Consider the following 23,016-nt stretch of genomic DNA (forward strand, 5'->3'; position numbering starts at 1 on the left):
TCTTCCCCAAGTACGTGTGCACATCTGCGATACGCGCCCTCCAAATACGCTCCCGTTTTTCTTCAGCATCTTTGCCATGTAGCCTATCGCGTAGCATCTTCTCATGCTTACAGCTCTTGTGCGCCGCAAGCGCGCCTGTGGCCGATGAAGCATGATCAGCCTCGAAGCTGCTTGCCAACATCTCACGGTCCTCTGTGTCGTCACCAATGCGCGATAAGAGTTGCTCGATTTCTTGAATTTGATCTTTTGAGAGCATCTCTTCCTGGAATGGGTTTGCAGAAAGATCATTGTCGCCAATACTCGAATACTGCTCCAGTTTCCGGTGCGATGCCGGAGAGGAAAAGTCTCCTATGCGATTCATTCTCCATAGCAAGCTGCGATGGAAGCATAAGGAGGGAAGGTGGAGGCGTGGGGAACCAAGGTTGAAAAAATGCAATGAGGAAAGAACAGAGTGCATTTTTGTTTCACGTACTTCTTTGATTCAAGGAAACCACTTTTGGTGTCGGACAGAGCGGTTTTTCATTTGGAGTCAGAGACCTCATTGCCGTGCTAACTAGATCAAGAAGATGCGCTGTGTGCTTATTTTCAGGTGCACTCTCGTAATCCAGATGCTTTGACGGAGAATGCCCCCCTCCCGCATTCTTCTTTGCAGTGACGTAGTGCAGCAATTAAGACCGAAATTCTAACGAAAGGCAGCTGACAGAATAACATTGGGGAGGGGGGGGGGGGCTCTGCAGGAATCCATTATCTCTCCTGTCCGACATTGATCACTTGCACATCAGCCTTGACTCGGCCGAGTGTGACTCGACACACCTTCTTTGTGCTCGTGGCTTTCGTATGCGCTGACAAGTGGGCTCACAGCTGTTTCTCCAGCAAATGCGACACCGCTTGACTTTCTGTCAGTTACGCCAGGATACCGAGAAGTATTGCACCTGTCCCTGGCAAGGCACCCGTGTGCTGTTCGGCCTTTGCTCAACAAATGCCGTACTTGTGGGGCGTCATGAGCAAGCACAACTTTCCTGTAAAGGCCGTATTAATGTGGAGGCCATTGATGTCGAAAGAGATAGCAAGCGCCTTCTCAGGGGTCGACAGCGACTCAGTTTTTCGGCACAGCTTGAAAACCAAAAGCGCTTCTCCTGGGATTACAAGAAGCACCTGGCAGCAGAACGGAGAAAACGGTTTGAAACGTTTTCCGCCTCTCAAAGTTTGTTTTCTTGCTCTTATGCCGGTAACTATCTTCTTCTGGTTGTCCTGTGTCCCATTATCACTCCCACATGCCTGAAAATAGCTGTCTCTGCTGAGCTCCCGCTCCTAACTTCTTCCGTAGAGCAAGAGTGGCGATCGCAGGACGTGAAAATAATCATAATAAACATGGAAGCATACCCATGAGAGCCTTTGGCAATTTATCTGTGTCCTGTAGCTTCCACCTCAATGACAAACGGCAAAAGAGGCACAGCAGCGTAAGCCTGTTTTGGTTTCAACATGTTCTTTTTTTTTTTGATCTCGAATCTACTAGCGATAGCAGCATAAAGGTCACAGCAGAAAAAAAAAAGAAGAGTTGCATGTTGGGTTGTTTCTTTCTCACCCAACCCAGCTTAACCGGTAGACACATCATGCACGTGACACTTCCTGCCTGAGAAAAGGAAGAACACGGAGTACAATCTCTGTTTACAATGCAAAGCAATCAGACTCCGTCGCCTTGGTGCTATCTGATACACCACACAACTTCATTCATTCTGCCTTTACGCCTTTCCGCACTGAAAAAAAAAATGTTTGCATTTTTGACCCTCCTCTTCCGTGGCTGTGCATATTTTTTCGTAGCCGCTCATTTTCTTCATTTAAGACGATGTCTGACGAGGACCATGACTTCTCGCACCAGGGAGGTGGCGACAACGCGTCAAAGACGTATCCCTTGCCCGCTGGCGCCCTGAAGAAGGGTGGCTACGTGTGCATCAACGGCCGTCCGTGCAAGGTGATCGACCTGTCTGTGTCGAAGACCGGCAAGCACGGTCACGCTAAGGTGAGCATTGTCGCGACCGACATTTTCACTGGAAACCGCCTCGAGGATCAGGCCCCGTCCACGCACAATGTAGAGGTGCCGTTTGTGAAGACCTTCACATACAGCGTGTTGGATATCCAACCCAACGAAGACTCCTCTCTTCCATCTCATTTGTCGCTGATGGACGATGAGGGCGAGAGCCGCGAGGATCTCGATATGCCCCCGGACGCGGCCCTGGCAGCGCAAATCAAGGAGCAGTTCGACTCCGGCAAGGAGGTGCTAGTTGTGGTTGTGTCTGCAATGGGCACTGAGCAGGTGTTGCAGACGAAGAATGCTGCGGAGAAGTAGACTTTTAATGGTACTGTTTTTACTTTTATTTCTCTCAAAACAACAGAAGCAGTAATGTAGATGTTCATTTTGTTTCAGCGCTCGTGCCGAACATCATGCGCTTATTCAAAAGGCTATGCGAAGTGATTATTGCCGTTTTTTCCTCAGCGTAAGCGGTGCATATGCTCAAAATGCATGTGTTTGTGGAAACGCAAGGCAACTTCGCATATCCTGTTGAGAGTTCTAGTCCAGCAATCTATTCATGGTCTTTTCTTCGCTGATATACTTTTATCGTAATGCTTTGCGCTTTGTCTCTACCCCTTCTGTATCCTACAAAAATGTCATAACACCGATTATGTGTTCGATGCACTGCTCCGAATAGCTCTGTTTTCTTCATTCAACACGATGTCTGACGAGGACCATGACTTCTCGCACCAGGGAGGTGGCGACAACGCGTCAAAGACGTATCCCTTGCCCGCTGGCGCCCTGAAGAAGGGTGGCTACGTGTGCATCAACGGCCGTCCGTGCAAGGTGATCGACCTGTCTGTGTCGAAGACCGGCAAGCACGGTCACGCTAAGGTGAGCATTGTCGCGACCGACATTTTCACTGGAAACCGCCTCGAGGATCAGGCCCCGTCCACGCACAATGTAGAGGTGCCGTTTGTGAAGACCTTCACATACAGCGTGTTGGATATCCAACCCAACGAAGACTCCTCTCTTCCATCTCATTTGTCGCTGATGGACGATGAGGGCGAGAGCCGCGAGGATCTCGATATGCCCCCGGACGCGGCCCTGGCAGCGCAAATCAAGGAGCAGTTCGACTCCGGCAAGGAGGTGCTAGTTGTGGTTGTGTCTGCAATGGGCACTGAGCAGGTGTTGCAGACGAAGAATGCTGCGGAGAAGTGATGGAAGTATCTTCTGGATTTTTTGATGAAAACCAAAGCAATTTTTTTTTTGTAAATACTGAAACAATTCGGCCCCGATGACTGGCAACACGTCAGCGTGGTGTCCATGCTCCAGTGCCCACTCCCAAAAGCCAAGACGCCATCCTTTTCCTGTCAATGCCGAGCCACTTGCAATGGTGCAAGGGTCGAGTGCCTACGAAGTGGGAAAGGCAGACAGATCTGTAAAAAAAAACACGCTTGTGCCACCCACATGATGGTTAGAGTGCCCACGTAACTTGAGCGCAGCCCACCCGGTCCTCGCTGCCTGCCGGTGGTGGTGGGGGGAGCCTCAGCCACCTCGAGGGAGATGCATCAGGCGGCAACCGGCCTGACTGGGAGCGGCTGTGAGGCGACCTGCTCAGCGGGTGGGTGGGTAGGGTGTGGGACAGAGGCCGTGCTCAAATGAGAGGAGCGGCAGTGCTGTGATGTGTGCCTTCGGCTGCTTCGAACCGCGTGGATGGGGCCTGTGATCGGTTGGGGTAGTGTGGAGTTGAGCACATGTTCTGTGGCGGAATGGGCACGTGGAGAAGGGGAAAAAGTTGATTTTCAGGTAAAGTGAAAGCGCAAAATAAACGCAAAAGAAATCAGTTTTTTGTGTGTGCCACTGAGCTAAACTCGTAGAGGCATTGGAGCATGCCTGAAGACGGTTTCTGGCAACAAGTAATTACCCTGTATCGATTTGTCTCATGTCGACGATTATGGGCTTTACCTTGCTTCGTTCGTGTGTGCGTGGTCAGATGTTACACTGTGAAGAAGCTGTTTGGCACGTGATTATGCATGAGCAAATGTCTTGTAGGAAAGAGAAGACGTGAGCTCGTTTTCCCAGGCTGAGGTAAGATTTATCAACTAGGTTTCGAGTGCCTGCGAATTGTTCGACAGTGGCGCTGCCGATGTTGCCTTGAAGCGGCTCGGATGATGGCAGCCACAGCCTTGAAAAACGAGGCAACAGTGATCTAGAAAGGTTTACGCTAGGTTGACTTGGTTTGGAATTTGGAGACGAATGCGATTTAGTGGACGCCAGTTTTTGTGATGCGACTAGTCCTGTTTTCTGGCTCTTCTTTTCTCTCTGAATTGCGGGCTGGCGACAAATCAATCCACCGTGTCGTTTTCGGCTGCGTTAGTGTTCCACACACGTGATAATTGTAGCGCACGCTGCCTGGTAGCTCGATTCAATTACGGCAAGTGTTTTTTCTGCACTCATGGCTCGCCAACACACACACACACACACACACACGAGATCGTTTCCTTTTCTAGCGCCTGTGGCGCACCAGCGGTGTCTGTGATTTGCTTTTCTGAGAACTGAAGCTCTTCGTGAGGGGAGACACAAACGGCCGGTAGCCTCAGAGTTAACGTACACAAGCCACAAGCACAGTTTCCTGGAGACACTCAAAAACGCTGTTGTTTTCGTAGCACACCCTATTACCTCTGCCGCCGCAGAAGGCTGTAACTGCCTTTGTGTTGCCTCCTTCAGGTAATAATGTCGAACTTCGCCAAACATCCCGATCTTACGCTAAACGAGCGGCTGGTTTGGCGACCAGCGAAGGGCAAGGAGCACGTCTACAACTACATTGTGCAAAAGTCTCCGACGGCCAGGGCACGATGTCGGAAATGCTCGCAGCTGATCCCGAAGGGGGAGATGCGAGTTGGTGTGCCTATTCGCCACAACGCAGGCGATAATGGGTGGATCTCTGCGTGGCAGCACCTTGGGTGCACCCGCATGGAGAGGAGTGAGTCAGAGGACTACAAAAACACCATGCATGGGTTTGCAGCATTGCAGCCAGAGGAACAAGCGCATGTGGTGAATGAGGTCCATTCTACGGAGATGCCAGAGCATCTCAAGCCGCTGGACCCGGAGGACTTGGTGCACCGAGGTAAGATGGAGCAAATGGCACCACCGTCGACGCTTCTGCGGCACCTGTTGCCTTATCAGAAGGAGGGAATGGGGTGGATGGTGCGCCAGGAGGTCGAGTCTCCCGTCAAGGGCGGTATTCTTGCAGACGAGATGGGTATGGGCAAAACTATCCAGACCGTCGGAATGATGCTCGCGCACCGCATCAACGGTCCCACGCTCGTTGTCTGTCCGGTTAGCTCCATGTTGCAATGGGAGGCTGAAATCAAGGAGCATGTGGTCCCTGGGTCGCTATCGGTAGTCGTTGTGTACCGCACCACAAAGGTGACCAAGGAGGAGCTGGAGAGCGCGGATGTTGTCCTCACCACTTACCCAATGCTGGAGCAGGCCTGGCGCGCTCTCATCAGCGAGATAAAAGTACCGTGTCCCTATTGTGAACTGCTCTTCATTCCTCGTCAGTTGGTGGTGCACAACAAGTACTTCTGTGGTCCTCGCGCCAAGAAGACACAGAAGCAGGCAAAGCGCGAAAAACACACCACGCCTGCGGCGGCGAGTAGCTCAAGGAGTGTGCAGTGTGCCGAAACCATTCGAAAGGGGTTGCGAACACTCCACGTAGACATGGGTGACGAAGAGGATGCCGAGAAGGAGGTCAATGCGCCCAATGCTACGACGGCACAGCCGCAGCGAAAGCGAGGTCGCAAGGGTGCGGTCAACATCGAGGGTGACCCGGGTGGGAAGGTCAACGGTTGTGGCACCCCGACAGCCAAGAAGGGGAAGCAGGAAGAGTGGGGGAGTAAGGTGGCCAATGGTTGCCGATCGTCACCCGAGAAGGCAAATCGAAAGTGCCCCGTCAAGGCGGAAGATCACAACGATGAGGGGGCCGCTCTGGCGCAAAAAGGCAAGGTGCTCCAGCCAGCTGCGGCTTCGCGGGGGGTCGTTGGACCGATCGGCATGTACCAGGAGCTTATGCGGGAAGCCGGCCGCACCGTGCTCAGTCGCTGGGACGCGGCGAGGAAGGATGACGAGAGCAGCAGCGATGAGGAGGTCGAGGATGAGTCCAGCGAGGAAAGTGACAGCGACGCATCGAATTTGTCGTACAACTCTGCAGCTGCTGCTGCCGAGGAAGCGGCTGCGGCAGAGCAAGCTTCCAAAGCCCTGGAGGCGTTCCGCTGCGCCGCCTGCCACTTTCAGCTGCTGCGGTACCCTTTCTGCCCCAGGAATGGCCAACACCACGTTGTCAGAGAGGAACTTCGAGACATCATCGAAAGGGACACTGGCGGCGACGATGTCGACCTCGATGCTTCCATCTTTCACTCCATCAAGTGGGCGCGCGTTATCCTAGACGAGGCGCACCGCATCAAGGGTCGAACAACGAGCACGGCCCGCTCTGCCTTCGCCTTGGCGGCCGAGTACCGATGGTGCCTCACCGGCACCCCACTACAGAATCGCGTTGGTGATCTATACAGTCTTCTGCGCTTTTTGCGCATGCGGCCGTACGCACACTACTACTGTGAAACGGAAGGCTGCTCGTGCGCCTCGCTCTCGCACCCCTTCTCGTCCACCTCGCTTCATCAGTGCGTCTTCTGCGGTCATGGACCGCTGCAGCACCACTCCTATTTCAACCGCTACATTCTCAATCCGATCAACCGCTATGGCTACATCGGGGACGGGCGACGCGGTATGATGATGCTCTCTAATGACGTATTTTCCCGGGCAATGCTGCGCCGCACCAAGGTCGAGCGGGCCGCCGACCTGCAGCTGCCGTCGTTGACAATCCAAGTGCACTGCATCAAGCTCACGAAGGAGGAGCGTAACTTTTACGAGTCCCTGTACAAGAAGAGCACGGCGGAATTCGATACGTTCGTGCACAAGGGCACGGTGCTGCACAACTACGCACACATTTTCCAGCTGCTTAGTCGTCTGCGCCAGGCCCTCGACAACCCACTGCTTGTGATGGAAGGCATGGATGTTGGCCCTGTGGTGAACGTCAAGGGGGTGTGCGGCATCTGTGGCGACGGCATCGAGGGCGAGAGTGCTCTGAAGGTGCACCCGTGCCGGCACCAGTTTCACCGACTTTGTCTCGGCCAATTCCTGGAGAGCGCACCGGACAAGGAGCTCCACTGCCCCACCTGCTTTGTACGAATCAACGTGGATCTGCGGCAGCTGCGACAGGATGCGGAGGGCGACGATGACGAGGGCGTCGGCGGCTTTGCGGCAGCGTTGCCTCCCGAGCTGGAAGATGAGGTCAACTCTGAGATCAGTGAAGACGACGAGCAGACTCAGGCGTTGCAGCACGTAGAGAGTAAGGTTAAGCGGCGTACAGCGCACGCCAGGCCGACCAAAAAGGAGCAGCGCGGCATTTTCGCCCGGCTGGACCCGCAGAAGCCGCTGCACGGCACGAAGCTCGATGCCATTGCTAACTACATAGAGGAAGTTCCGAAAGACGAAAAGGTGGTTGTCTTCTCGCAGTTTGGCAGCATGCTGGACCTGACGCAGTACTGGCTGCAGCGCCGCTCTATAAGGGCTGTAAAGCTCTGTGGGTCGCTGACGTTGACGCAGCGTCAGTCGGTGTTGCAGGCCTTCCTGCATGACCAAAACGTGCGCGTCATTCTCATCTCCCTGAAGGCAGGCGGAGAGGGTTTGAACCTGCAGGTGGCCAATCACGTGGTGCTGACTGATCCGTGGTGGAACCCAGCGGTTGAGATGCAGGCCGTACAGCGAGCGCACCGAATCGGGCAGACCCGCCCGGTTCACGCCGTCCGCTTTGTCACGGAGCACTCAGTGGAGGAGCGCATGGTCGACCTGCAGGACAAGAAGATGCTCGTTTTCGAGGGCACCATTGACGGCAAGCTGCAGTCGCTCAACAAGCTCACCGAGGAGGATCTGCAGTTCCTCTTTACAAGGTAGCGTAGAGGAAAGCGAGAGAGCGCGCGGCCACCACGTGCCAGCGGTGTGTGCGTGGATATCTGTGTGGGTGTGCAGGACGACCACATCGCTGGTAAACGTGGTGGCCAACAGCGAGAATTCGTGTGTGTCGCGAGGAGAGTAATGGCTACCACCCGGGGCGCTCTCTTATTCCACTCTTGTCACTTCTGTCTGTTGTGCTCCTTAACACAAGGCGACTCAACATGGCGCGGCTCTTTCTTTCCCTCCTCATCGTTCACCATTGCCAAATACACGCACACGCACACAAACACATGCATACATATAGTGCTGTCTTGCTCGTCACTATCGTCATCGTTTTTATGTTCGGCTTTTCCCAAACACTGTTGTCCCGCCCCTCTCCTCTCCCCTCCCCTCCCCTCTTTGATGCTCCTGCGAAACGATTTCACCCCACCTGCTCTCCCTCACGGCTGTGAACTGACGTTTTCAGGGCGCATGGAAAACAGCACGCATGCCAGCCGCCCGCCCCCCCCCCCGCCCCCACCATCTGCCACTAGTGCTCGTGCTCCTACTCCCGTGACGAACCCTCCCTCTTTTTCCTCTTTTTTCTTGTCAACGCGTTTCAAGAGCCTCTTCCTTTGTTTTCGCTGGTGTCGCTGTTGACTCTCCTGGCGTGCGATGAGCCGCTATCCTCCCCTATACTACCCCCTCCCCCTCCAAAGGAAGCAAGACCCTTTACCGCCTATCCACCTCCCCACCTCCCTCCAGCGCAGCTCCGTCGAAATCGTTTGTTCTGCTTTTTCAGCCGGTCCCTATCGTCAAGCAACACATACCGTGTTCTTTCTCCACCACCTTGCATCTCTCTCCTCCTCTCCCCGCGCTGCCGGCACCCTCCTGCCTGTGCGAGACTTTTTATTGCGCGTGCCTGTGCGTTTATCTGTACGTGTGTGTTTCAGCATAGAAGCTCCCCTTCCTCCCCTCACATGCGCACGCACACACTAGTGTGTGCGAGCAGTCGGAGCCCTCCATCACAAAAGCAAGGAGACGACTACTTGACCGTGGAAAGCGAAAGACGGGAGAGACACAACAACGACTAACGTGTATGTGTACGTGCCCGCTTGTGCAACCTCGCTGCCGGCAACGAACCGCCCGGCTCCGCGCTGGGGTGACGAGGCGAGAAAGATGAGAGACGAAATGCATCCGACAGAGCACACAATTTCTCCTGCTCATCTTGGCGCCTTTACTCTGCGCACCTCGGCTCTTCCGCGCACTTGTGAAAGGGCCGGGGGCGGGGGGGGATTCGCTCCTTGCATTGTGCTCGTTTCTCTCCGTCCCATCGCTGGATGTCGGAACCCCTCCCCCTCCCATACTCGACATCGCCTCCTACTCCTCCTCCTTCTCTTTCGCATACTTCATACATCGTCTTTTGAAAAGTGTTTTCCTTTTTGGATTCATTTGCCCCTCTTTTCTTCCCCCCCCCCCCTACACACACACCTCTCCCCCTACACACGTACTCACAACTCCGTTTGTTGTTCATCTCTTCAGTTTCCGTTTTCTATTTGGATTCCTCCCTCGCAGTTTCTCTCTGCCTTTCAGACGCCCCTGTCTCTCCTCTCACTGGTTCTCTCACACACGCACGCACGCACGCGCAGAGAAAGAGGAGATTGCTAAGATCCCCCACCCTTTCCGTCTTGTCCTTTTTTTCTGTGGTTCCTCCATCCCTGTTCGTGCTTGAATCTCTCTCTCTCTCTCTCGTGCTCTCTCGCCGTCTGTCTTGCTGTGAGTGTGTGTGTCTCTCGCCTCTCTCGCTCTCGCTCTCATCGATCCGGTTGTCCCCTCCCTCCCCACCCTTCTCTCACTCTGTGTTCGTTATCTCTTCCCCCCTTTTTTCCTCTCTCTTTCCTCTCCGCGAGTCTGATCTGCAGTGCATACACACCTACCCCTCCACCCCTCCAAACACGCACCGACGCAGCCTCAAGCCCATCTCTTTCTGTTTGCATACATACAACACACAGACAGACAGACAGACAGACAGACACACGCACACAACTGCGTTCTCTTTCTCGATATCCACTCCGTCCACTTCTTCTTCCACACGTGCGACTCCTCGATATACCTTCAACAGGTATATACTCGCCAGGCCGCTACTCGGGGACCCAGTAGCATCAGTAGAGGACAAACAGACAAGCCAAGGAAAAGCAGTTTCGCAACTCGGAAAGATGGGCATTCCACTTCCGAAGCCGGTGATGACGCAGCTCCAGGAGCGTTACGGAAACACCATCTTTCGCTGCGGTTCCAACTGTGTGAATGGGTACCGCGAGACCATGGAGGATGCCCATCTGACGTACCTGACGGATAGCTGGGGTTTCTTCGGCGTCTTCGACGGCCATGTGAATGACCAGTGTTCGCAGTACCTCGAGAGGGCATGGCGCAGCGCCATTGAGAAGGAATCGATCCCCATGACGGATGAGCGGATGAAGGAGCTGGCACTGCAGATCGACCAGGAGTGGATGGACTCGGGCCGCGAGGGCGGCAGCACGGGCACCTTCTTTGTGGCTCTCAAGGAGGGCAACAAGGTGCACCTGCAGGTTGGTAACGTCGGTGACTCGCGTGTGGTGGCCTGCATCGATGGTGTGTGCGTCCCTCTGACGGAGGACCACAAGCCAAATAATGAAGGGGAGCGCCAGCGCATTGAGAACTGCGCGGGTCGTGTGGAGAACAACCGCGTCGATGGCAGCCTGGCCGTCAGTCGGGCTTTCGGCGACCGCGAGTACAAGCTAGGCAGTGGTAGTCAGCTGGAGCAGAAGGTGATCGCCTTAGCAGATGTCCAGCACAAGGATCTCACCTTCAACTCGAACGACTTTGTGCTGCTGTGCTGCGACGGCGTCTTTGAGGGCAACTTCCCGAACGAGGAGGTGGTGGCCTACGTGAAGCAGCAGCTGGAGACCTGCAACGACCTCGCCGAGGTGGCCGGGAGTGTGTGCGAGGAGGCGATCGAGCGCGGCAGCCGTGACAACATCTCCTGCATGATCGTGCAGTTTAAGGACGGCAGCGACTACGCTGCTGCCCCGCACACCACCGTTGTGCCCGGGCCGTTTAGCGCACCGCGCAACAGCGGCTTCCGTAAGGCGTACGAGTCCATGGCAGACAAAGGCAACACCACCGTGGGCGCCCTCCTAGAAAAGCGCTACGACACCCTCAAGGCCGCCGAGGCCCTCACGCCGGAAGAAACGGAAGAGCTGAGCCAGTTTGAGAACGGCCCCGAGGCGAAGCTCACAGGCGCCGAGCGTCAGAAGTGGTTCTCGAACTACTTCCAGAAGCTCTGCGAGGCGGCGTCGAACGGGCCAAGTGACCAGATGGAGCGCCTGCAGTCGCTGCAGCAGCAGGCCGGCATTCCGCTCTCTATCCTGCTGTCCTTGATGGGTGAGCAGACGCAGTGAACAATGCAAGAAAATAGGGGGAAAACGCAACACTGAAAGAGGAGCACCAAAGCGGAATGCAAGAGAAGTGAAAAGGCGGCGAAGTGGAAGAGGGAGGGGAGGGAGAGGGAGGGGCGACGAAATGCGCTGCGGTGGAAGGACAAAAAATCGAGAAGGGTGGAGGCGCAAGTGAGTCAGTGCCGTGTGCTCTGACAAGGTTCTCCCCTTCACACACACCCCACTTGACCCCTCCCCTTCTCACATACTATGACCGCCTTCCTCTTCTGCCCTTTCACCGGCAGGATCCCCTTCTTGTTGGAAGAGGTGGAAGAACAGTCAAGGACAGAAGAGCACCACAGTTGAGGAAAAGGGGGTGGTCAAGACAAGTATATGCGCGTATAGACACACTCATACACACACGTGCGATGGGCTGCGTGATGATGTCAGAACTGATGGTATGTGTGTGTGTGTGTGTTTGGGCGGGTGCTGAGTGCCGGTACCCTCCGAGGGCGAAGGGGAACTCCCTCCTCCTCCTCTCCACTCCCTCTCGCACTCCAAGCGATGTTGGAGCGGACTTGGAAGGGTGAGAGCAAGGAACAAAACAGCTGCAAGGAGGGCGAATGCTGAAAGGGCGTTCTGCGTGTGGTCAGAGGCGTCAAGGAGCTCCATCGAGAGTGGCTGGGGAACACTCGACAAGTGCTGAGAAGCAGAAGGGGATCAAAGGAGTTGTGCCAGAGGAGACGAGAAATACGTTAGGAAGAGGGGTAGGAGTGGGCGAAGGACGAGAACAGAGAGGCAGATGGACATTTCGCATACTGTAAGATCGATAAGTGGAAAAGATGGGGAAGGGTGAGCGGGAGGAGCACACAGACCGTTGAAAAGAGTCACACGGTACATGCGATTCGTTAGTGAAGGGCGCCGTGCTTTGTGCGCTCCACCACCACTCCTTATTTCTCTCTGCGTCGCGCCTTTCTGTGGCACACCCACACACCAGCAAAAGAGGATGGATCACTCGCACGCGTTGTTCGAGCACCAATGTTTTTCGCTTTCCTTTTTCTTTGCTTCTTCCCCCCTCCCCTCCCCCTGCGTGTTTTCTGTCTTGTATTTCTTCGCTCACAGTTTGCTTTCGTTCTTGTGGCGCGATTGGTGTGTGCGTGTGCGTGTGTGTGCAAGGGCAATCTCCACCCCTACTGGAGGAGGACGAGGGCAAAATAGGGCAACAGAACGAGAAGTAAGCGAAAGAGAACGTATGCTCCGTTTGGACTCTTGTCCCTGCCCCCTTTCCCCTCTCTCTCGCTCTCGCTCTCTCTCCATTGCTGTGTTGCTGATCGGTGAGCAAGTCTCCATCCGCTGTCTCCCATTTTGAAGCGCTCTCCTTTCGTTCCCTTGCATCCGCTCTTCGTCAGGTGACACACACACACAGGCGAAAAGCACGCCGACACGCTTGCATGCGCGCGCGCGAAACGACAAAAAAAGAGCATGAAAGCAAAGGGAAACACGGGATGTATGCCATGCATGTAGAATGAAATGTATGCGTACCGCCGCTGTGCTCTTGTCTGTGTGTCTGTACGTGCATCCCTCCTCCTCCCTCCCCTCGCTCCACGCGGCCCCGGCCCCTTTTCTGCACCCCCCCCCCGTTGTCTTTGACCACCTCTCTATGTGTTCGTGCTTTTGCTGTGCTGGCGTTTTCGTGTGTTGTTTCACGTGGTGCGCAGCACTAGCATACATCCACGCACCCATGCAACCCCTTCCCCCGTGTCCCTCTCACTCCCTTTCGCATCCCTCTCCTACGCCTACCGCTTGCCGTCTCCGGTGTGCTGCGCACTCTACGATGGCGGCGACACGGCGCCATCACCGTCCCCTTTTTTCCTTTTCTGTACTGCATCTATGCCACCGCTTGTTCTTGTTGCGTCTTCAGTCGCCTCCGACATGTTAAGTAGCCTTTCATCCCTTCTTTGTTTCCCTTTCCGTTCTCCTCCACATCTCAGAAGTATGATGACAGCAGAGAGGGCGGAGCAGGGGAGGGGGCATTCAAGATTAGCACTCACCACCCCACCCCTCCTCCACGACGGATCACGAAACAGAAGACACATCATCACCGAAAGGGAGCTCCAAGAAACAGAGCGAAAAGGAGTGCGTGTGTGTGTCTCACTGTTGATGTCGGCTTCGATCTTACGCTGTCTGACTGCCTGTGTGTGTGTGTGTGTGTGTGTGTGTGTGTGTCTGCGTCTGAACGCGAGCCCTCTTCACCACCCCGCCCATTTTTATTTTCGCCCCTTTTCGTTGTTCCCGTGTCTTGAACGTTGCCTGCTGCTTGCGTGCTACCCCTTTAGCGATTGTTTCCGCGGTGTCTTTGTTCGCGTGCGGAGGTCGTCACTCATCTCTTGCTGGAGTCCTCTATTTCTTCTTTTCTCTTTTCGTGTCTTTCCTATTGGTGAGCCCCACGTTACCGCCGCTCCACGGGTACACATGTCCCATGACCCCCCCACACACACCACCACCTACCCCACCTGCCCCACCCCCTTCCTCCTCTCTCTGAATATGTGTGCGAAATTGTGTGTAAGAAGAGGGAGGTAGAGAGGGAGGGAGGGAGAGGGGGCGTGTCTTGATGGCTGTCTGCGTGTCAAGCGTGTCGGGAGTTGTTTTTGTTGTTTGTTTGTCCTCTCCCTTGTATGTGGTCTGTCTTGTAGTACCTTCCCGTTCGAACCTCTCTCTGTGCGTGTGTGTTGTCTGCGCTTGTTTGTCGTCTGTGTGCGCGCACTTTTCGTTTTTTATTATTTCCCTTTTGGTACCCTCGTTGTTGTAGTGTAGCATCTGTGTGCGTGTGTGAGAGAGGAGGAGGAGTGGCGAGAAAAGAAGCCGCTGGAGACACGAGACGCCACGCCAAACACGCCTCCACCGCACACCCGCACATATACACACGTAACTGCCAATGTGAGAGGGGGCGAGGGACGGAGGAAACTGTGCGCACGAGATGAACAAGAAAAAGAGGGACAGTGAGGAAAAAAGGGGGACGAATCGAGTGTGGTCAGACGGCGCCATGCTTGCATCACGTCAGCACGTCGCCTGTCCGATATCTTTCGCCGTTTTTCAAGCGCTCTGTCTCCTTTCTCGGTGTGTTCTTCGTCTTGTAGCGCAAGTCTCTCTCTCTCTCCTCTGCTGTACACGCTCCCGTCTCCCACGGACATGTCTGCGCCCCCTCCCCCTCCGGTATGTATGTGGGCGTTGATGTGACCATCTTCTCTTCCCTTTGCTCTTCAGCTTTGCTTCTCGTTACTGTCATGTGTCTGTCTTGTCCTTGTGTATGCGCACGTGTGTGTGTGTGTGTCACTTCTCTCCTCATCTATCAGCTACTCACTCTCCCAATCTCCACTTCTCTTTCTCTCTCCGTGTTCTCCCACCCTCCCCTTTCTGTGGCTGACGCACACGCATCCAAGCACACAAACGGAGGTTGAGACTAACACGCGCGCTCCCCAGAGAACCACGCTCGCCCACTACACCCGGTGCAGCGCGCGCGCCTTTTCCGTCCCCACGTCCTCTTATCTTTTCCTTTTACTGTTAAGCAGGAGGCGCGCGGGGTGTGTGGGTGGGTAGGTGGAGAATTGCAGGGAGGAAGGAAGGGGAGATCCTGCCATGTCTGTGTGTGCGCGTGAGTGCGTGTTGCGTATTTCATGTTTTCTTTTTTAGATTCTGCAGTTGAGCGTTCGTATGATCAATTTACCCTTTCCCTTTTTCATGTTGTCCTGGATGGCTATGCAACAGAAAACACAAGCACACACGCAGGCAAGATGAACGAGAAACAGCAGCAGCAAGGTCCATGCAACAGCCAAACCCGTAGCAAGAGGAACAGAGATACATGTATACATGTGTGTGTAGACGTCTTCCCTCGTTGCTGCCCACCGCCCATCTCTCCTCTCTCTCTTTTCGCCTCCTTCCTCGCTTTCCGCTGTGAAGAGAGGGCCGGCGAAGAGGAAGAGAGATGGGCGATGTGAAGCGAGAGAGAGGGGCGTCGATCAATCCACCAGCAATGCGGAGGGCGAAGCTCAGTGAAACAGATAGTTAAAAAAGCAAGTAGAACTGGCAAAAGAGGGAAGGGCGGAAGAAGTGGGAGCTCGTCATAATGCGGAAACCAGAGCAATCAAACGAAAAGGCGACGTGAGAGGTGCAGGAGGTGCACGCTTGCACGCGTTTTGCCACGATGAGGAGTGGGGACGAGGAGGGCTGATGGGGCAGGGCGGGGGCGGGGGAGGGCGGGGCGTGTGTATGTATGTGTATGTGTGTGTGTGTGTGTGTGTGTGTGTGTGTGTGTGTGTGCCATGCGCAAACGTCGCGCCCCGCCCACGTACCGACGAGCTCACACGCATCTCACATATGCCGGTGCGCTGGAGTGAGATGCGTATGCGCATGCCAGCAAAGCTGAAAAGGAAGACACACCGAAAAGGGAGAGAAGCATCGTCGGACACGTATGAGCTGTTGGATGGTAGAAGCTACCTGTTCACGCTTTCCTTTTGCTGGCATGTGCGTGTGTGTGGGTGGTGGGTCTGCTTTTTGTGTTGCCCGAGCGCAGCTCCCCGACTTCTCCCCATTTGTTGTTGTTGCTGTGGTTGCTCCCCTCCCCTTCTTTTCTGAAAAAGAAGTTTATGGTATCGCTTCGCTTTCGTTGGATGTCTCTTTCCCGTCTGTCCTTCCTGCCCGCTCCCTCCCTCTCTCCACCTTTTTCTTGCGGAAATGCGCACAGAGACGCACTAATCGGCACGCGCGAGTCGAATCCTGACAAGAAGCTCCATCTCCCTCGTTGTTTTTATTTCTCCTCATGCTCCATTACCACCACCATCGCCACTATCCTCTCTCATTCGCCGACGTTTTGGTTAGTCTCTTTTGCTGTGTGTATCTGCCTGTCCTCATGCGCGTTTGCGTGTACGCGTGTGCGCGTCTCTGCACACGTGTCAGTCGGTAGTCTGTAGTTCTCGAGTAGGATGATGTTGCTCGCTTTTCATCAACTTTGTTTTTTTGTTCGCCTTATGCGCGGCGCTTCTCTGCTCCTCCTCGTCGTCTTCGTGTTTTGGCTCTCTTGTCGTTGTTCTTGTGTGCTTCCCTCTCTCCGTGGCCCCCTCCCCCTCCCTTCCTTCCCCTCCCCTCTCCTCTTATGATGTGTGGAAGTGACCGGTCGGTGTGTCTCTTTCCTGTTTCTCTGTCTTTCGTTTGTTGTTGTTGTTGTTTCTTTTCATGCGTCCGGCGCTTTAGTTGTCGCCGGCGTGTGTAGCCGTTTCGTGTCAGAGTCGCGTGTACGCCGACACTTCACTCTGTCTGTGTCTCCTCCCCCCCCCCTTCTCTCTCTCCGGCTTCGTGTATGTGCGTGTGTGTGTGTGTTTGGCGTTGAGGTGTCTCTGTCTGCCTGCGTCTGTGCCTATGTCTGCGTTTAGATGATTGATCGGGGCATCTGTCAATGTGTATGGGTTTCTTATTTAGTTCGAGAGTATGCATGTGTTCGTGCGTCTCTGTGTGTGCGTGATTACGATGAACTATCAAAGTAGTGTAAGAGGAACGAAAAAAGCGAACAACCGCAAGGAACAAGACGAAACAGGCCATGAGGCGCTCCTCCACAATGAAGAGAAGCCCCACAAGGCAGCGTGCACGGAGAGGCTCCAGCGATGGCGACGTGGAGGAGAGCTGGAAAGGGGAGGGCAGGGCACGTGCTGCACCTGTGCGAGTGGCTGGGGAGGAAGGGAACTCAGCAACAGTGCTGTAGCGTGAGCCGTGGTAAGGTTGCAGAAGCGGGAGCGATGAGACGAGGACTTAGGGCAGACGTGGAGGAAAGAGGGTAGGGGGTCAATGAAGGAGAGTTGACAGAGGTAGGGGGCTAGAATGACGGCATGGATGTTGATGAGAGGCGGTTGCGGCACTACTACGGACGCTCTCCGATGGAGTTTGCGCGTGTGTAGGGCTTCCGCCGCCACCATCCTCGCCCTCTCTCTGTTGCGTCTGGATGCTCCTCTCTTGACCTCCCCCAATGCTTTCACCTCTTCCACCTTCTGTGTGTATATGTACGTGCGTGTGCTTCTCTCGCTCTCTGTCTGCTCTCACCGTCGGCGCTGACGTTGCCCCTCCACCCACCAACCGAGCACTACGAGTGCTCGTTCTATGCAGAGCCTCCCCCTCCCCTCTCCCACTTGGGCCTCTTCCCACTTGCTAGTCAGCTAACGGTGTGGGCGCCCCCTTCCTCATTTTATTCGCTTTGCCTTTTCCTCCTGTTCATCCAGACTGAGCTGGTGGAAGGGGGCGAAGGCAGTAGATGGGCGAGCGGGTGAGAGACGAGGGTGCACCTCACACACCATGAAGACGCATCCAGCTTCTCTTTCCCTGCAACGTTGCCTCCATCATCTTTTTTTTTCGCATACGGGAGAGCGGCGCTGCCCCCTCCCCCATTCTCTCTCTCCCTTGCAGGCCTCTTTCGACTCTCCATCCTATGCGGGTGTAGATGGCTTGCTTATCCGAGCCCTCTTTTCTGCTGCGCCACATTCGTCGCTGCGGCGCGGATGAGCCAAGGCAAACTTCACAGCACACCACTGCATCAACCACGGGTGCCACTAGCGATAGCTCGTACACCACGGAGGTTTTTCTCAAAGTGGGGGTGCCAGCATCCTTCGTTCCCGCCGACAGCTCCTCTGGCACGGCCTCGCCAGCGCCGGTTTGCTACATGTGTCCAGCATACATTCTACAAGCAGGATGCCCAGCACTGCGCGAGTTGCTGGCAGATGCCTTTGAGGGTGACCCTGGTGGGGTGCGTGGAGTGGGCGACAAGGTCGGCGCGAACTCCGCTGCGACTGTCGCGCTTCGGTCGTCGTCTCCGGTGGCGGTTCCACTTCCGTTTCTCGACAAAGATGTCTTCGATGTGGTAGCAGTGTACTTGGAGCACTTCCACGCGCTCGACTACACTACCTCTGCCAGCATCGCTGCAGCCGAAGCACACCCGTCTCCGACTTTCTTGTCCTCCCCTGCTCGCGTACCGTCCTCACTGCAGCGGCCTCTGAACTTTCAAGACCTCTACGCCCTCTCGACGTGGGAGCATTACTACGTCTTGTGCCAACTGCTGGGGTTAGAGCGGTCGCAGGTGGACTCCCTCCGTCTGGTCGAGTGCGGGGCGTGGGTCGATCTTCTCGGTGGTGCCACTGCGGTACCATTGCCGAAAGGGGAAACGCAGCAGCAGCAGCAGCGCCAGGTGACTGTCGCACATGAAGTTGCGCTCTCTCAGCAGCGTGCCGAGTGTTTCTCACTCGCCAACCGTCGACGGATGTGGTCGCGTTTGTGCCACGTGCTGGGAGCGGCCTCGCAACTTGGGATGCCTACCTTGCGGCTGCTATGTGCAACGGTAGCGGCTGACATGCTCGTAGACCTCGATGAGGCCGGCTTAGCGCGACTGATGCAGCCGTCTGGGGATGGCGGCAGCGGCAGCGGTATACCTCCTTTTACGGCTCAGGCACGCGCGCAGGTGCTGGAGCGATTTCCGTGGCTGACGCCCCGGTAGTCGCGCGAGCAGCTCCCTGCTGCCTGTCTCTTCTCTCGTTGTTCCCCGCCCCTGTTGCCGCACGCGCGGCGGATGCTGAAGGACGTGGTGGCACACACATTTAGGAGCCACCACAAAACACTCAAAGCAACGCACGCGTCTCTTTTTCGTTGCACATACATGAGCGAAGCGAAGGTGGTGGTGGTGGTGGGCATTCCACCTCGCCGGATGTAAGCGCAGATCGACAGAATAGCTGGAACAGCATTGAACTCCAGAATCGTGATCACGTGAGCAAACAGAGCTCGCTACACGCTTCCCCCCCCCTCTCAGTTCTACATATGTTTTCTGCTTCGGCTTCGTTTACGGAAGGAGTCGCTTCAGTGCGCCTATCCCCACCGGCATCTCTTCCACTCCTTTTCTTTCCCTCACCCCCCCCCTTGAAAGCTTCAACCTTGCACTGCTGCCCGGCACCGCATGTTCTCGTGGTGTACAACTCTCTCTCTCTCTCTCTCCTTCTTCCTCCTCTCGTCCTCATCAACACACATGCGCACATATATGTGCTCCCGCGCATGCAATCTGTTTCGTGTGCAGTTCCGCCCCCCCCCCACCCCCCCACCCACCCGTCCTTCCCCCTCCTCATCATCCAGCCGCTTTGGAGCGTTTTGGCTGTTCTACTCCGTCGTATCGAGCACCCACGTACTCCAAGTCTTCAGAGCAAAATACAAGAACCAACAGTGCCACCGACTCACAGTCAAGAGAATGGGTCAGTCGGCCTCCTCCTCGCAGGAAAACCCTTCAACGGGTGAGGGCTTCGTCGCATCCGCCACCCATTACGAGCCCCGTCGTGCTGGTAGAGCAGAGTCGCCCGCCATGGAAGTGCAGAGCATGCTTTGCACCCTGAACTTTCCTCCTTCGGCGTCTGGCGCGGGCGCAGAAGGAGTGTATAGTCCTCCATTCACGGCCAGCTCCGCCGTCAATGCGAACGGCGCTGCTGCGGTCATCCCCATTTTATGCCTCGACGCGTCGGCGCTAGACATCCGCCAGTTATTCAAGTCGCTGGAGCTGCCGCCAGCACAGTGCGCCAAGGCTCTCCAAGAGGCATCGAGGAAAGCTAGCGGTGTTCTCCTGCACGCCCCTGCCAACACAAGTGTGGATGTGCTGAGGCAGTTCCTGCTGTCCCAGACAACGTTGTCTGCACCAGCGAATACTGTAGACAGCGGCGCGTTGACGCTTCATCTGTTTGCCCTTCGCCGCCCGTTACTTTCCATCGCTGACGGTGCCGCGGCTGATGTCACACCGTCCTGTGCCACTGCTGAGGCCTCCTCCAACTCGCTGGTGGCTCTTGCGGAGTCGATGGAGCTATCCGAGCTGAGCATGAACAATCAGCTCTTCGTTTTCCCCCTTCTGGGGTCCAGTGAGACTGACTGCAACCCTCTTGCCAAAGATCATGGCGGTGTCGGCGCCACCGACTCTTACTGGGCTGCGCTGCGACGAGAAGAGGCGGAGGTGGAGGAGGCAGCAGCTGCGAGTTTCTCAGTCGGCGCCGGTGATCCTCCCACCACAAGGCGTGCACTCGTGCTGCTCTACACCCATGAAACAAGGTTTGGTTTTGACGGCGACGACTTGCTTCTGCTCGGGTGCTGCACTTCTATCTGCGCTTGCATTGCGGCTGGCATCTGCTGCTGCATGAACGCCGCAAAGGACAATCAACAACCCAACCACGTCAACACGAAACCGAACTATTACGGCGGCAATGGTGTACCCCAGTACTACCACAACGGCGCTGGCAACGCTTACTACGGGCAGCAACCGCAGCAGAACTATTACAACAGTGCGGCGCCCGGGTACGGCATGCCACCGAACGCGTATGCCAACACCAATGCGAATGTGCTTCAGCCGCAGCTGCTACATCAGAACTATTACGGCGGTGGGTACCAGTACCAGCCGCAGAACCAGCAGATGAACGGTATTCCCATTCAATCTGCTACGTACGTTCCGAGCGCACCTGCAGCAGGACCGCTATAGGCGCCGTCAGCGAGGAGAGACGGGGCTTCCTAACCGGCGCCCCCCTCAAAGCATAACCAGGCGTCACATTTGGATGCCTTTGTCCGTGTCTCTGCTGCGGCGTCTCGGCAAGCACGTTGTGTGGGAGAGAGCGCTTTTGGCGGACACCAAGACGAAGAGGACCAACGAACGCAAACAAGGAATGTGTTTTCGCCTCGCACGTGCGTTGTCCCCGCTGCTCCGCTGTCCCCCTTACGCTGCTCTCGGCTGCACTCTTGTCTCTTAGGTGCTTTTGTTGTCTCTTTTAGATGCGTTTTGCATGTGGTGTGTGTGTGTGTGTGTATGTGAGAGACAATCCCCCCCCCTTCACACACACACACACACACACACCACCTTTCCCTTGCTCGCACACACTCCTTCTCTGTTCAGCGCCACTGTCCTTCACTCCCCCCCCCCCCACTTCCGTTTAACCTTCCCGTCTCTTCCATTTCTGGGCTCCTGCTTGAATTCGGCTGCGTTTACTTTGTTTCGTTTTCTGTTTGTTTCCTCCCACCAGCACAGCCAGGAAGGGAGCTGGGCGACCTAGCATGAGATGAGCGTAGAGAAGGGAGGGAAGTATCGGAAGGATGGTTGAAGAGTGATGCGCTTCGTCATGGCCCATGTTATCTAGTTCTGGAGTGTGATGTCAGCATCGTGGAAAGCAAAGAAAGTGTGGCCCAACCTTACCTCTCTGTTTCTGTAGCCACTCTCTTCCTGTTCCACTTTCCTCCCTCCCACTAACTTCTTTCCATGTTGTTGTGTTCAGCTGCGCACCCCCCCCTCTCCCTCTCCCCCTACCCCCCCCCCTCCACACACACGCGGTCACATCCATCCGTCAATTCGCTCTCTTGCCTTCTCTTCCCTCCTTCCGACGTCTTCCTTTCTTTCACACATGCTCTTTTACCTTTCATTTGTTGTTCTTCCTTTTGCTTGATGCGCCTCATGACGATGCCGGGTCACCCCACCTGCGGTATCGCACAGGGCGCAGCGCCCCGATCTTCGTGGGGATGCCAAGGAGCCGGCGCAGCCTGCCTTCGGGGACGGCTGGGAACTCGCGGTGTCCGGCGGACAAGTCGGGGCTGGCGGTGTGCCGAAGAGGCGTGCGGTCATGATCACGTTCGTACCAGCTCACTGCCAACCGTGTCGATGATTCAATAAGTATAGGCATCCAGCTACTGTTGTTATGCTTTAGTTGCGTTGCGGTGATCTCGAGCGTGATCCAGAGGCCTAGCCGGCGCTGTAAGCAGTGGCACTGCACTCGGCTGTGCGACGCTGAACGGTGCTGGTTGGCCAGACTCCTCGGCATAGACGCAGTGCAGTCGTGGGAAGTGAACAGCTGTGGCTGTGCAGGCGCGTATTTCTTGCTGACTTGCTCGTGTTGGGAGGACCATGTGGAGCAGAAAAAGAAGGCAATGTGTTCTACTTTTACGTGGGTGGGTGTCTTTAATGTATGTGTGTCTCTACACCCCTCTCCTTTCCCCCCTCCCTCCTTCCTTCTCTCTTTTATCCCTCCCACTCGCACATAGCCATGTGTCTCACCCAGTGCCTGCATTCCTCCTCTTCTTCGTTTGGATGACATTCTTCGTTTCCTTCTCTGCAGTATGTGTTGTGCTGAAGGCGGCACCTAGCGGTGCAGGTTTGGGTCCCTCCGTTTACTTTTCGATGCAGGTGGTGCGTCAAGGTTGCTCCAACTTTCGTCCCTTCTTTATTTTTATTTGTTTTGCAGATTTCTGTGTTGTATGTTTGTATGTATTTGTGTGTGTGTATGTGTGTGTGAAGGGGAGAGAAAGGGCGAGGGGCTTGTGGGCTGCCGGTGTTTCTTCTCTTGTCGTTTTCTCTTTTTCTTGCTGTTGTGCAAGCTGCGTACGAGAGGTGGGAAGGATGGAAGCGATTTTGTGTATGTGTGTCTATCTTCGTGTGTAGCATGGCTTGAAGGAGCGGTGCCGTCGTGGTAGTCACCGCCTTCTCATATGTGTGATCTTCTTGCCCTCTTTCTTTGCGTGCATCTCGGATGTGTCTTCTTCTCTTGTTTTCCGTTGGCGTTGTTT

General features: G+C 55.4%; 6 protein-coding genes across 6 annotated transcripts; all 6 read left to right on the forward strand.

Moving 5' to 3' along the window:
- Positions 1-1,846: 1,846 nt before the first annotated feature.
- On the forward strand, positions 1,847-2,347 carry EIF5A1 (putative eukaryotic initiation factor 5a; the record flags this gene model as incomplete). Its single annotated transcript, XM_001683774.1, has 1 exon — positions 1,847-2,347. The coding sequence occupies one exon, from the start codon at positions 1,847-1,849 to the stop codon at positions 2,345-2,347; it is 501 nt and encodes a 166-aa protein (XP_001683826.1).
- A 384-nt stretch (positions 2,348-2,731) lies between these two features.
- EIF5A2 (putative eukaryotic initiation factor 5a) lies at positions 2,732-3,232 on the forward strand (the record flags this gene model as incomplete). Its single annotated transcript, XM_001683775.1, has 1 exon — positions 2,732-3,232. One exon carries the CDS (start codon positions 2,732-2,734, stop codon positions 3,230-3,232), a length of 501 nt encoding a protein of 166 aa, XP_001683827.1.
- Positions 3,233-4,747: 1,515 nt separating this feature from the next.
- Positions 4,748-8,026, forward strand: LMJF_25_0740 (putative DNA repair protein; the record flags this gene model as incomplete). Its single annotated transcript, XM_001683776.1, has 1 exon — positions 4,748-8,026. One exon carries the CDS (start codon positions 4,748-4,750, stop codon positions 8,024-8,026), a length of 3,279 nt encoding a protein of 1,092 aa, XP_001683828.1.
- A 2,195-nt stretch (positions 8,027-10,221) lies between these two features.
- PP2C (putative protein phosphatase) lies at positions 10,222-11,442 on the forward strand (the record flags this gene model as incomplete). The annotated part of the gene is made up of 1 exon (XM_001683777.1): positions 10,222-11,442. One exon carries the CDS (start codon positions 10,222-10,224, stop codon positions 11,440-11,442), a length of 1,221 nt encoding a protein of 406 aa, XP_001683829.1.
- A 6,457-nt stretch (positions 11,443-17,899) lies between these two features.
- LMJF_25_0760 (conserved hypothetical protein) lies at positions 17,900-18,946 on the forward strand (the record flags this gene model as incomplete). Its single annotated transcript, XM_001683778.1, has 1 exon — positions 17,900-18,946. One exon carries the CDS (start codon positions 17,900-17,902, stop codon positions 18,944-18,946), a length of 1,047 nt encoding a protein of 348 aa, XP_001683830.1.
- A 453-nt stretch (positions 18,947-19,399) lies between these two features.
- LMJF_25_0770 (hypothetical protein) lies at positions 19,400-20,950 on the forward strand (the record flags this gene model as incomplete). The annotated part of the gene is made up of 1 exon (XM_001683779.1): positions 19,400-20,950. The coding sequence occupies one exon, from the start codon at positions 19,400-19,402 to the stop codon at positions 20,948-20,950; it is 1,551 nt and encodes a 516-aa protein (XP_001683831.1).
- Positions 20,951-23,016: the final 2,066 nt, after the last annotated feature.

This window comes from Leishmania major, chromosome 25 (assembly GCF_000002725.2).
Source record: "Leishmania major strain Friedlin complete genome, chromosome 25".
Classification (NCBI taxonomy): domain Eukaryota; phylum Euglenozoa; class Kinetoplastea; order Trypanosomatida; family Trypanosomatidae; genus Leishmania; species Leishmania major.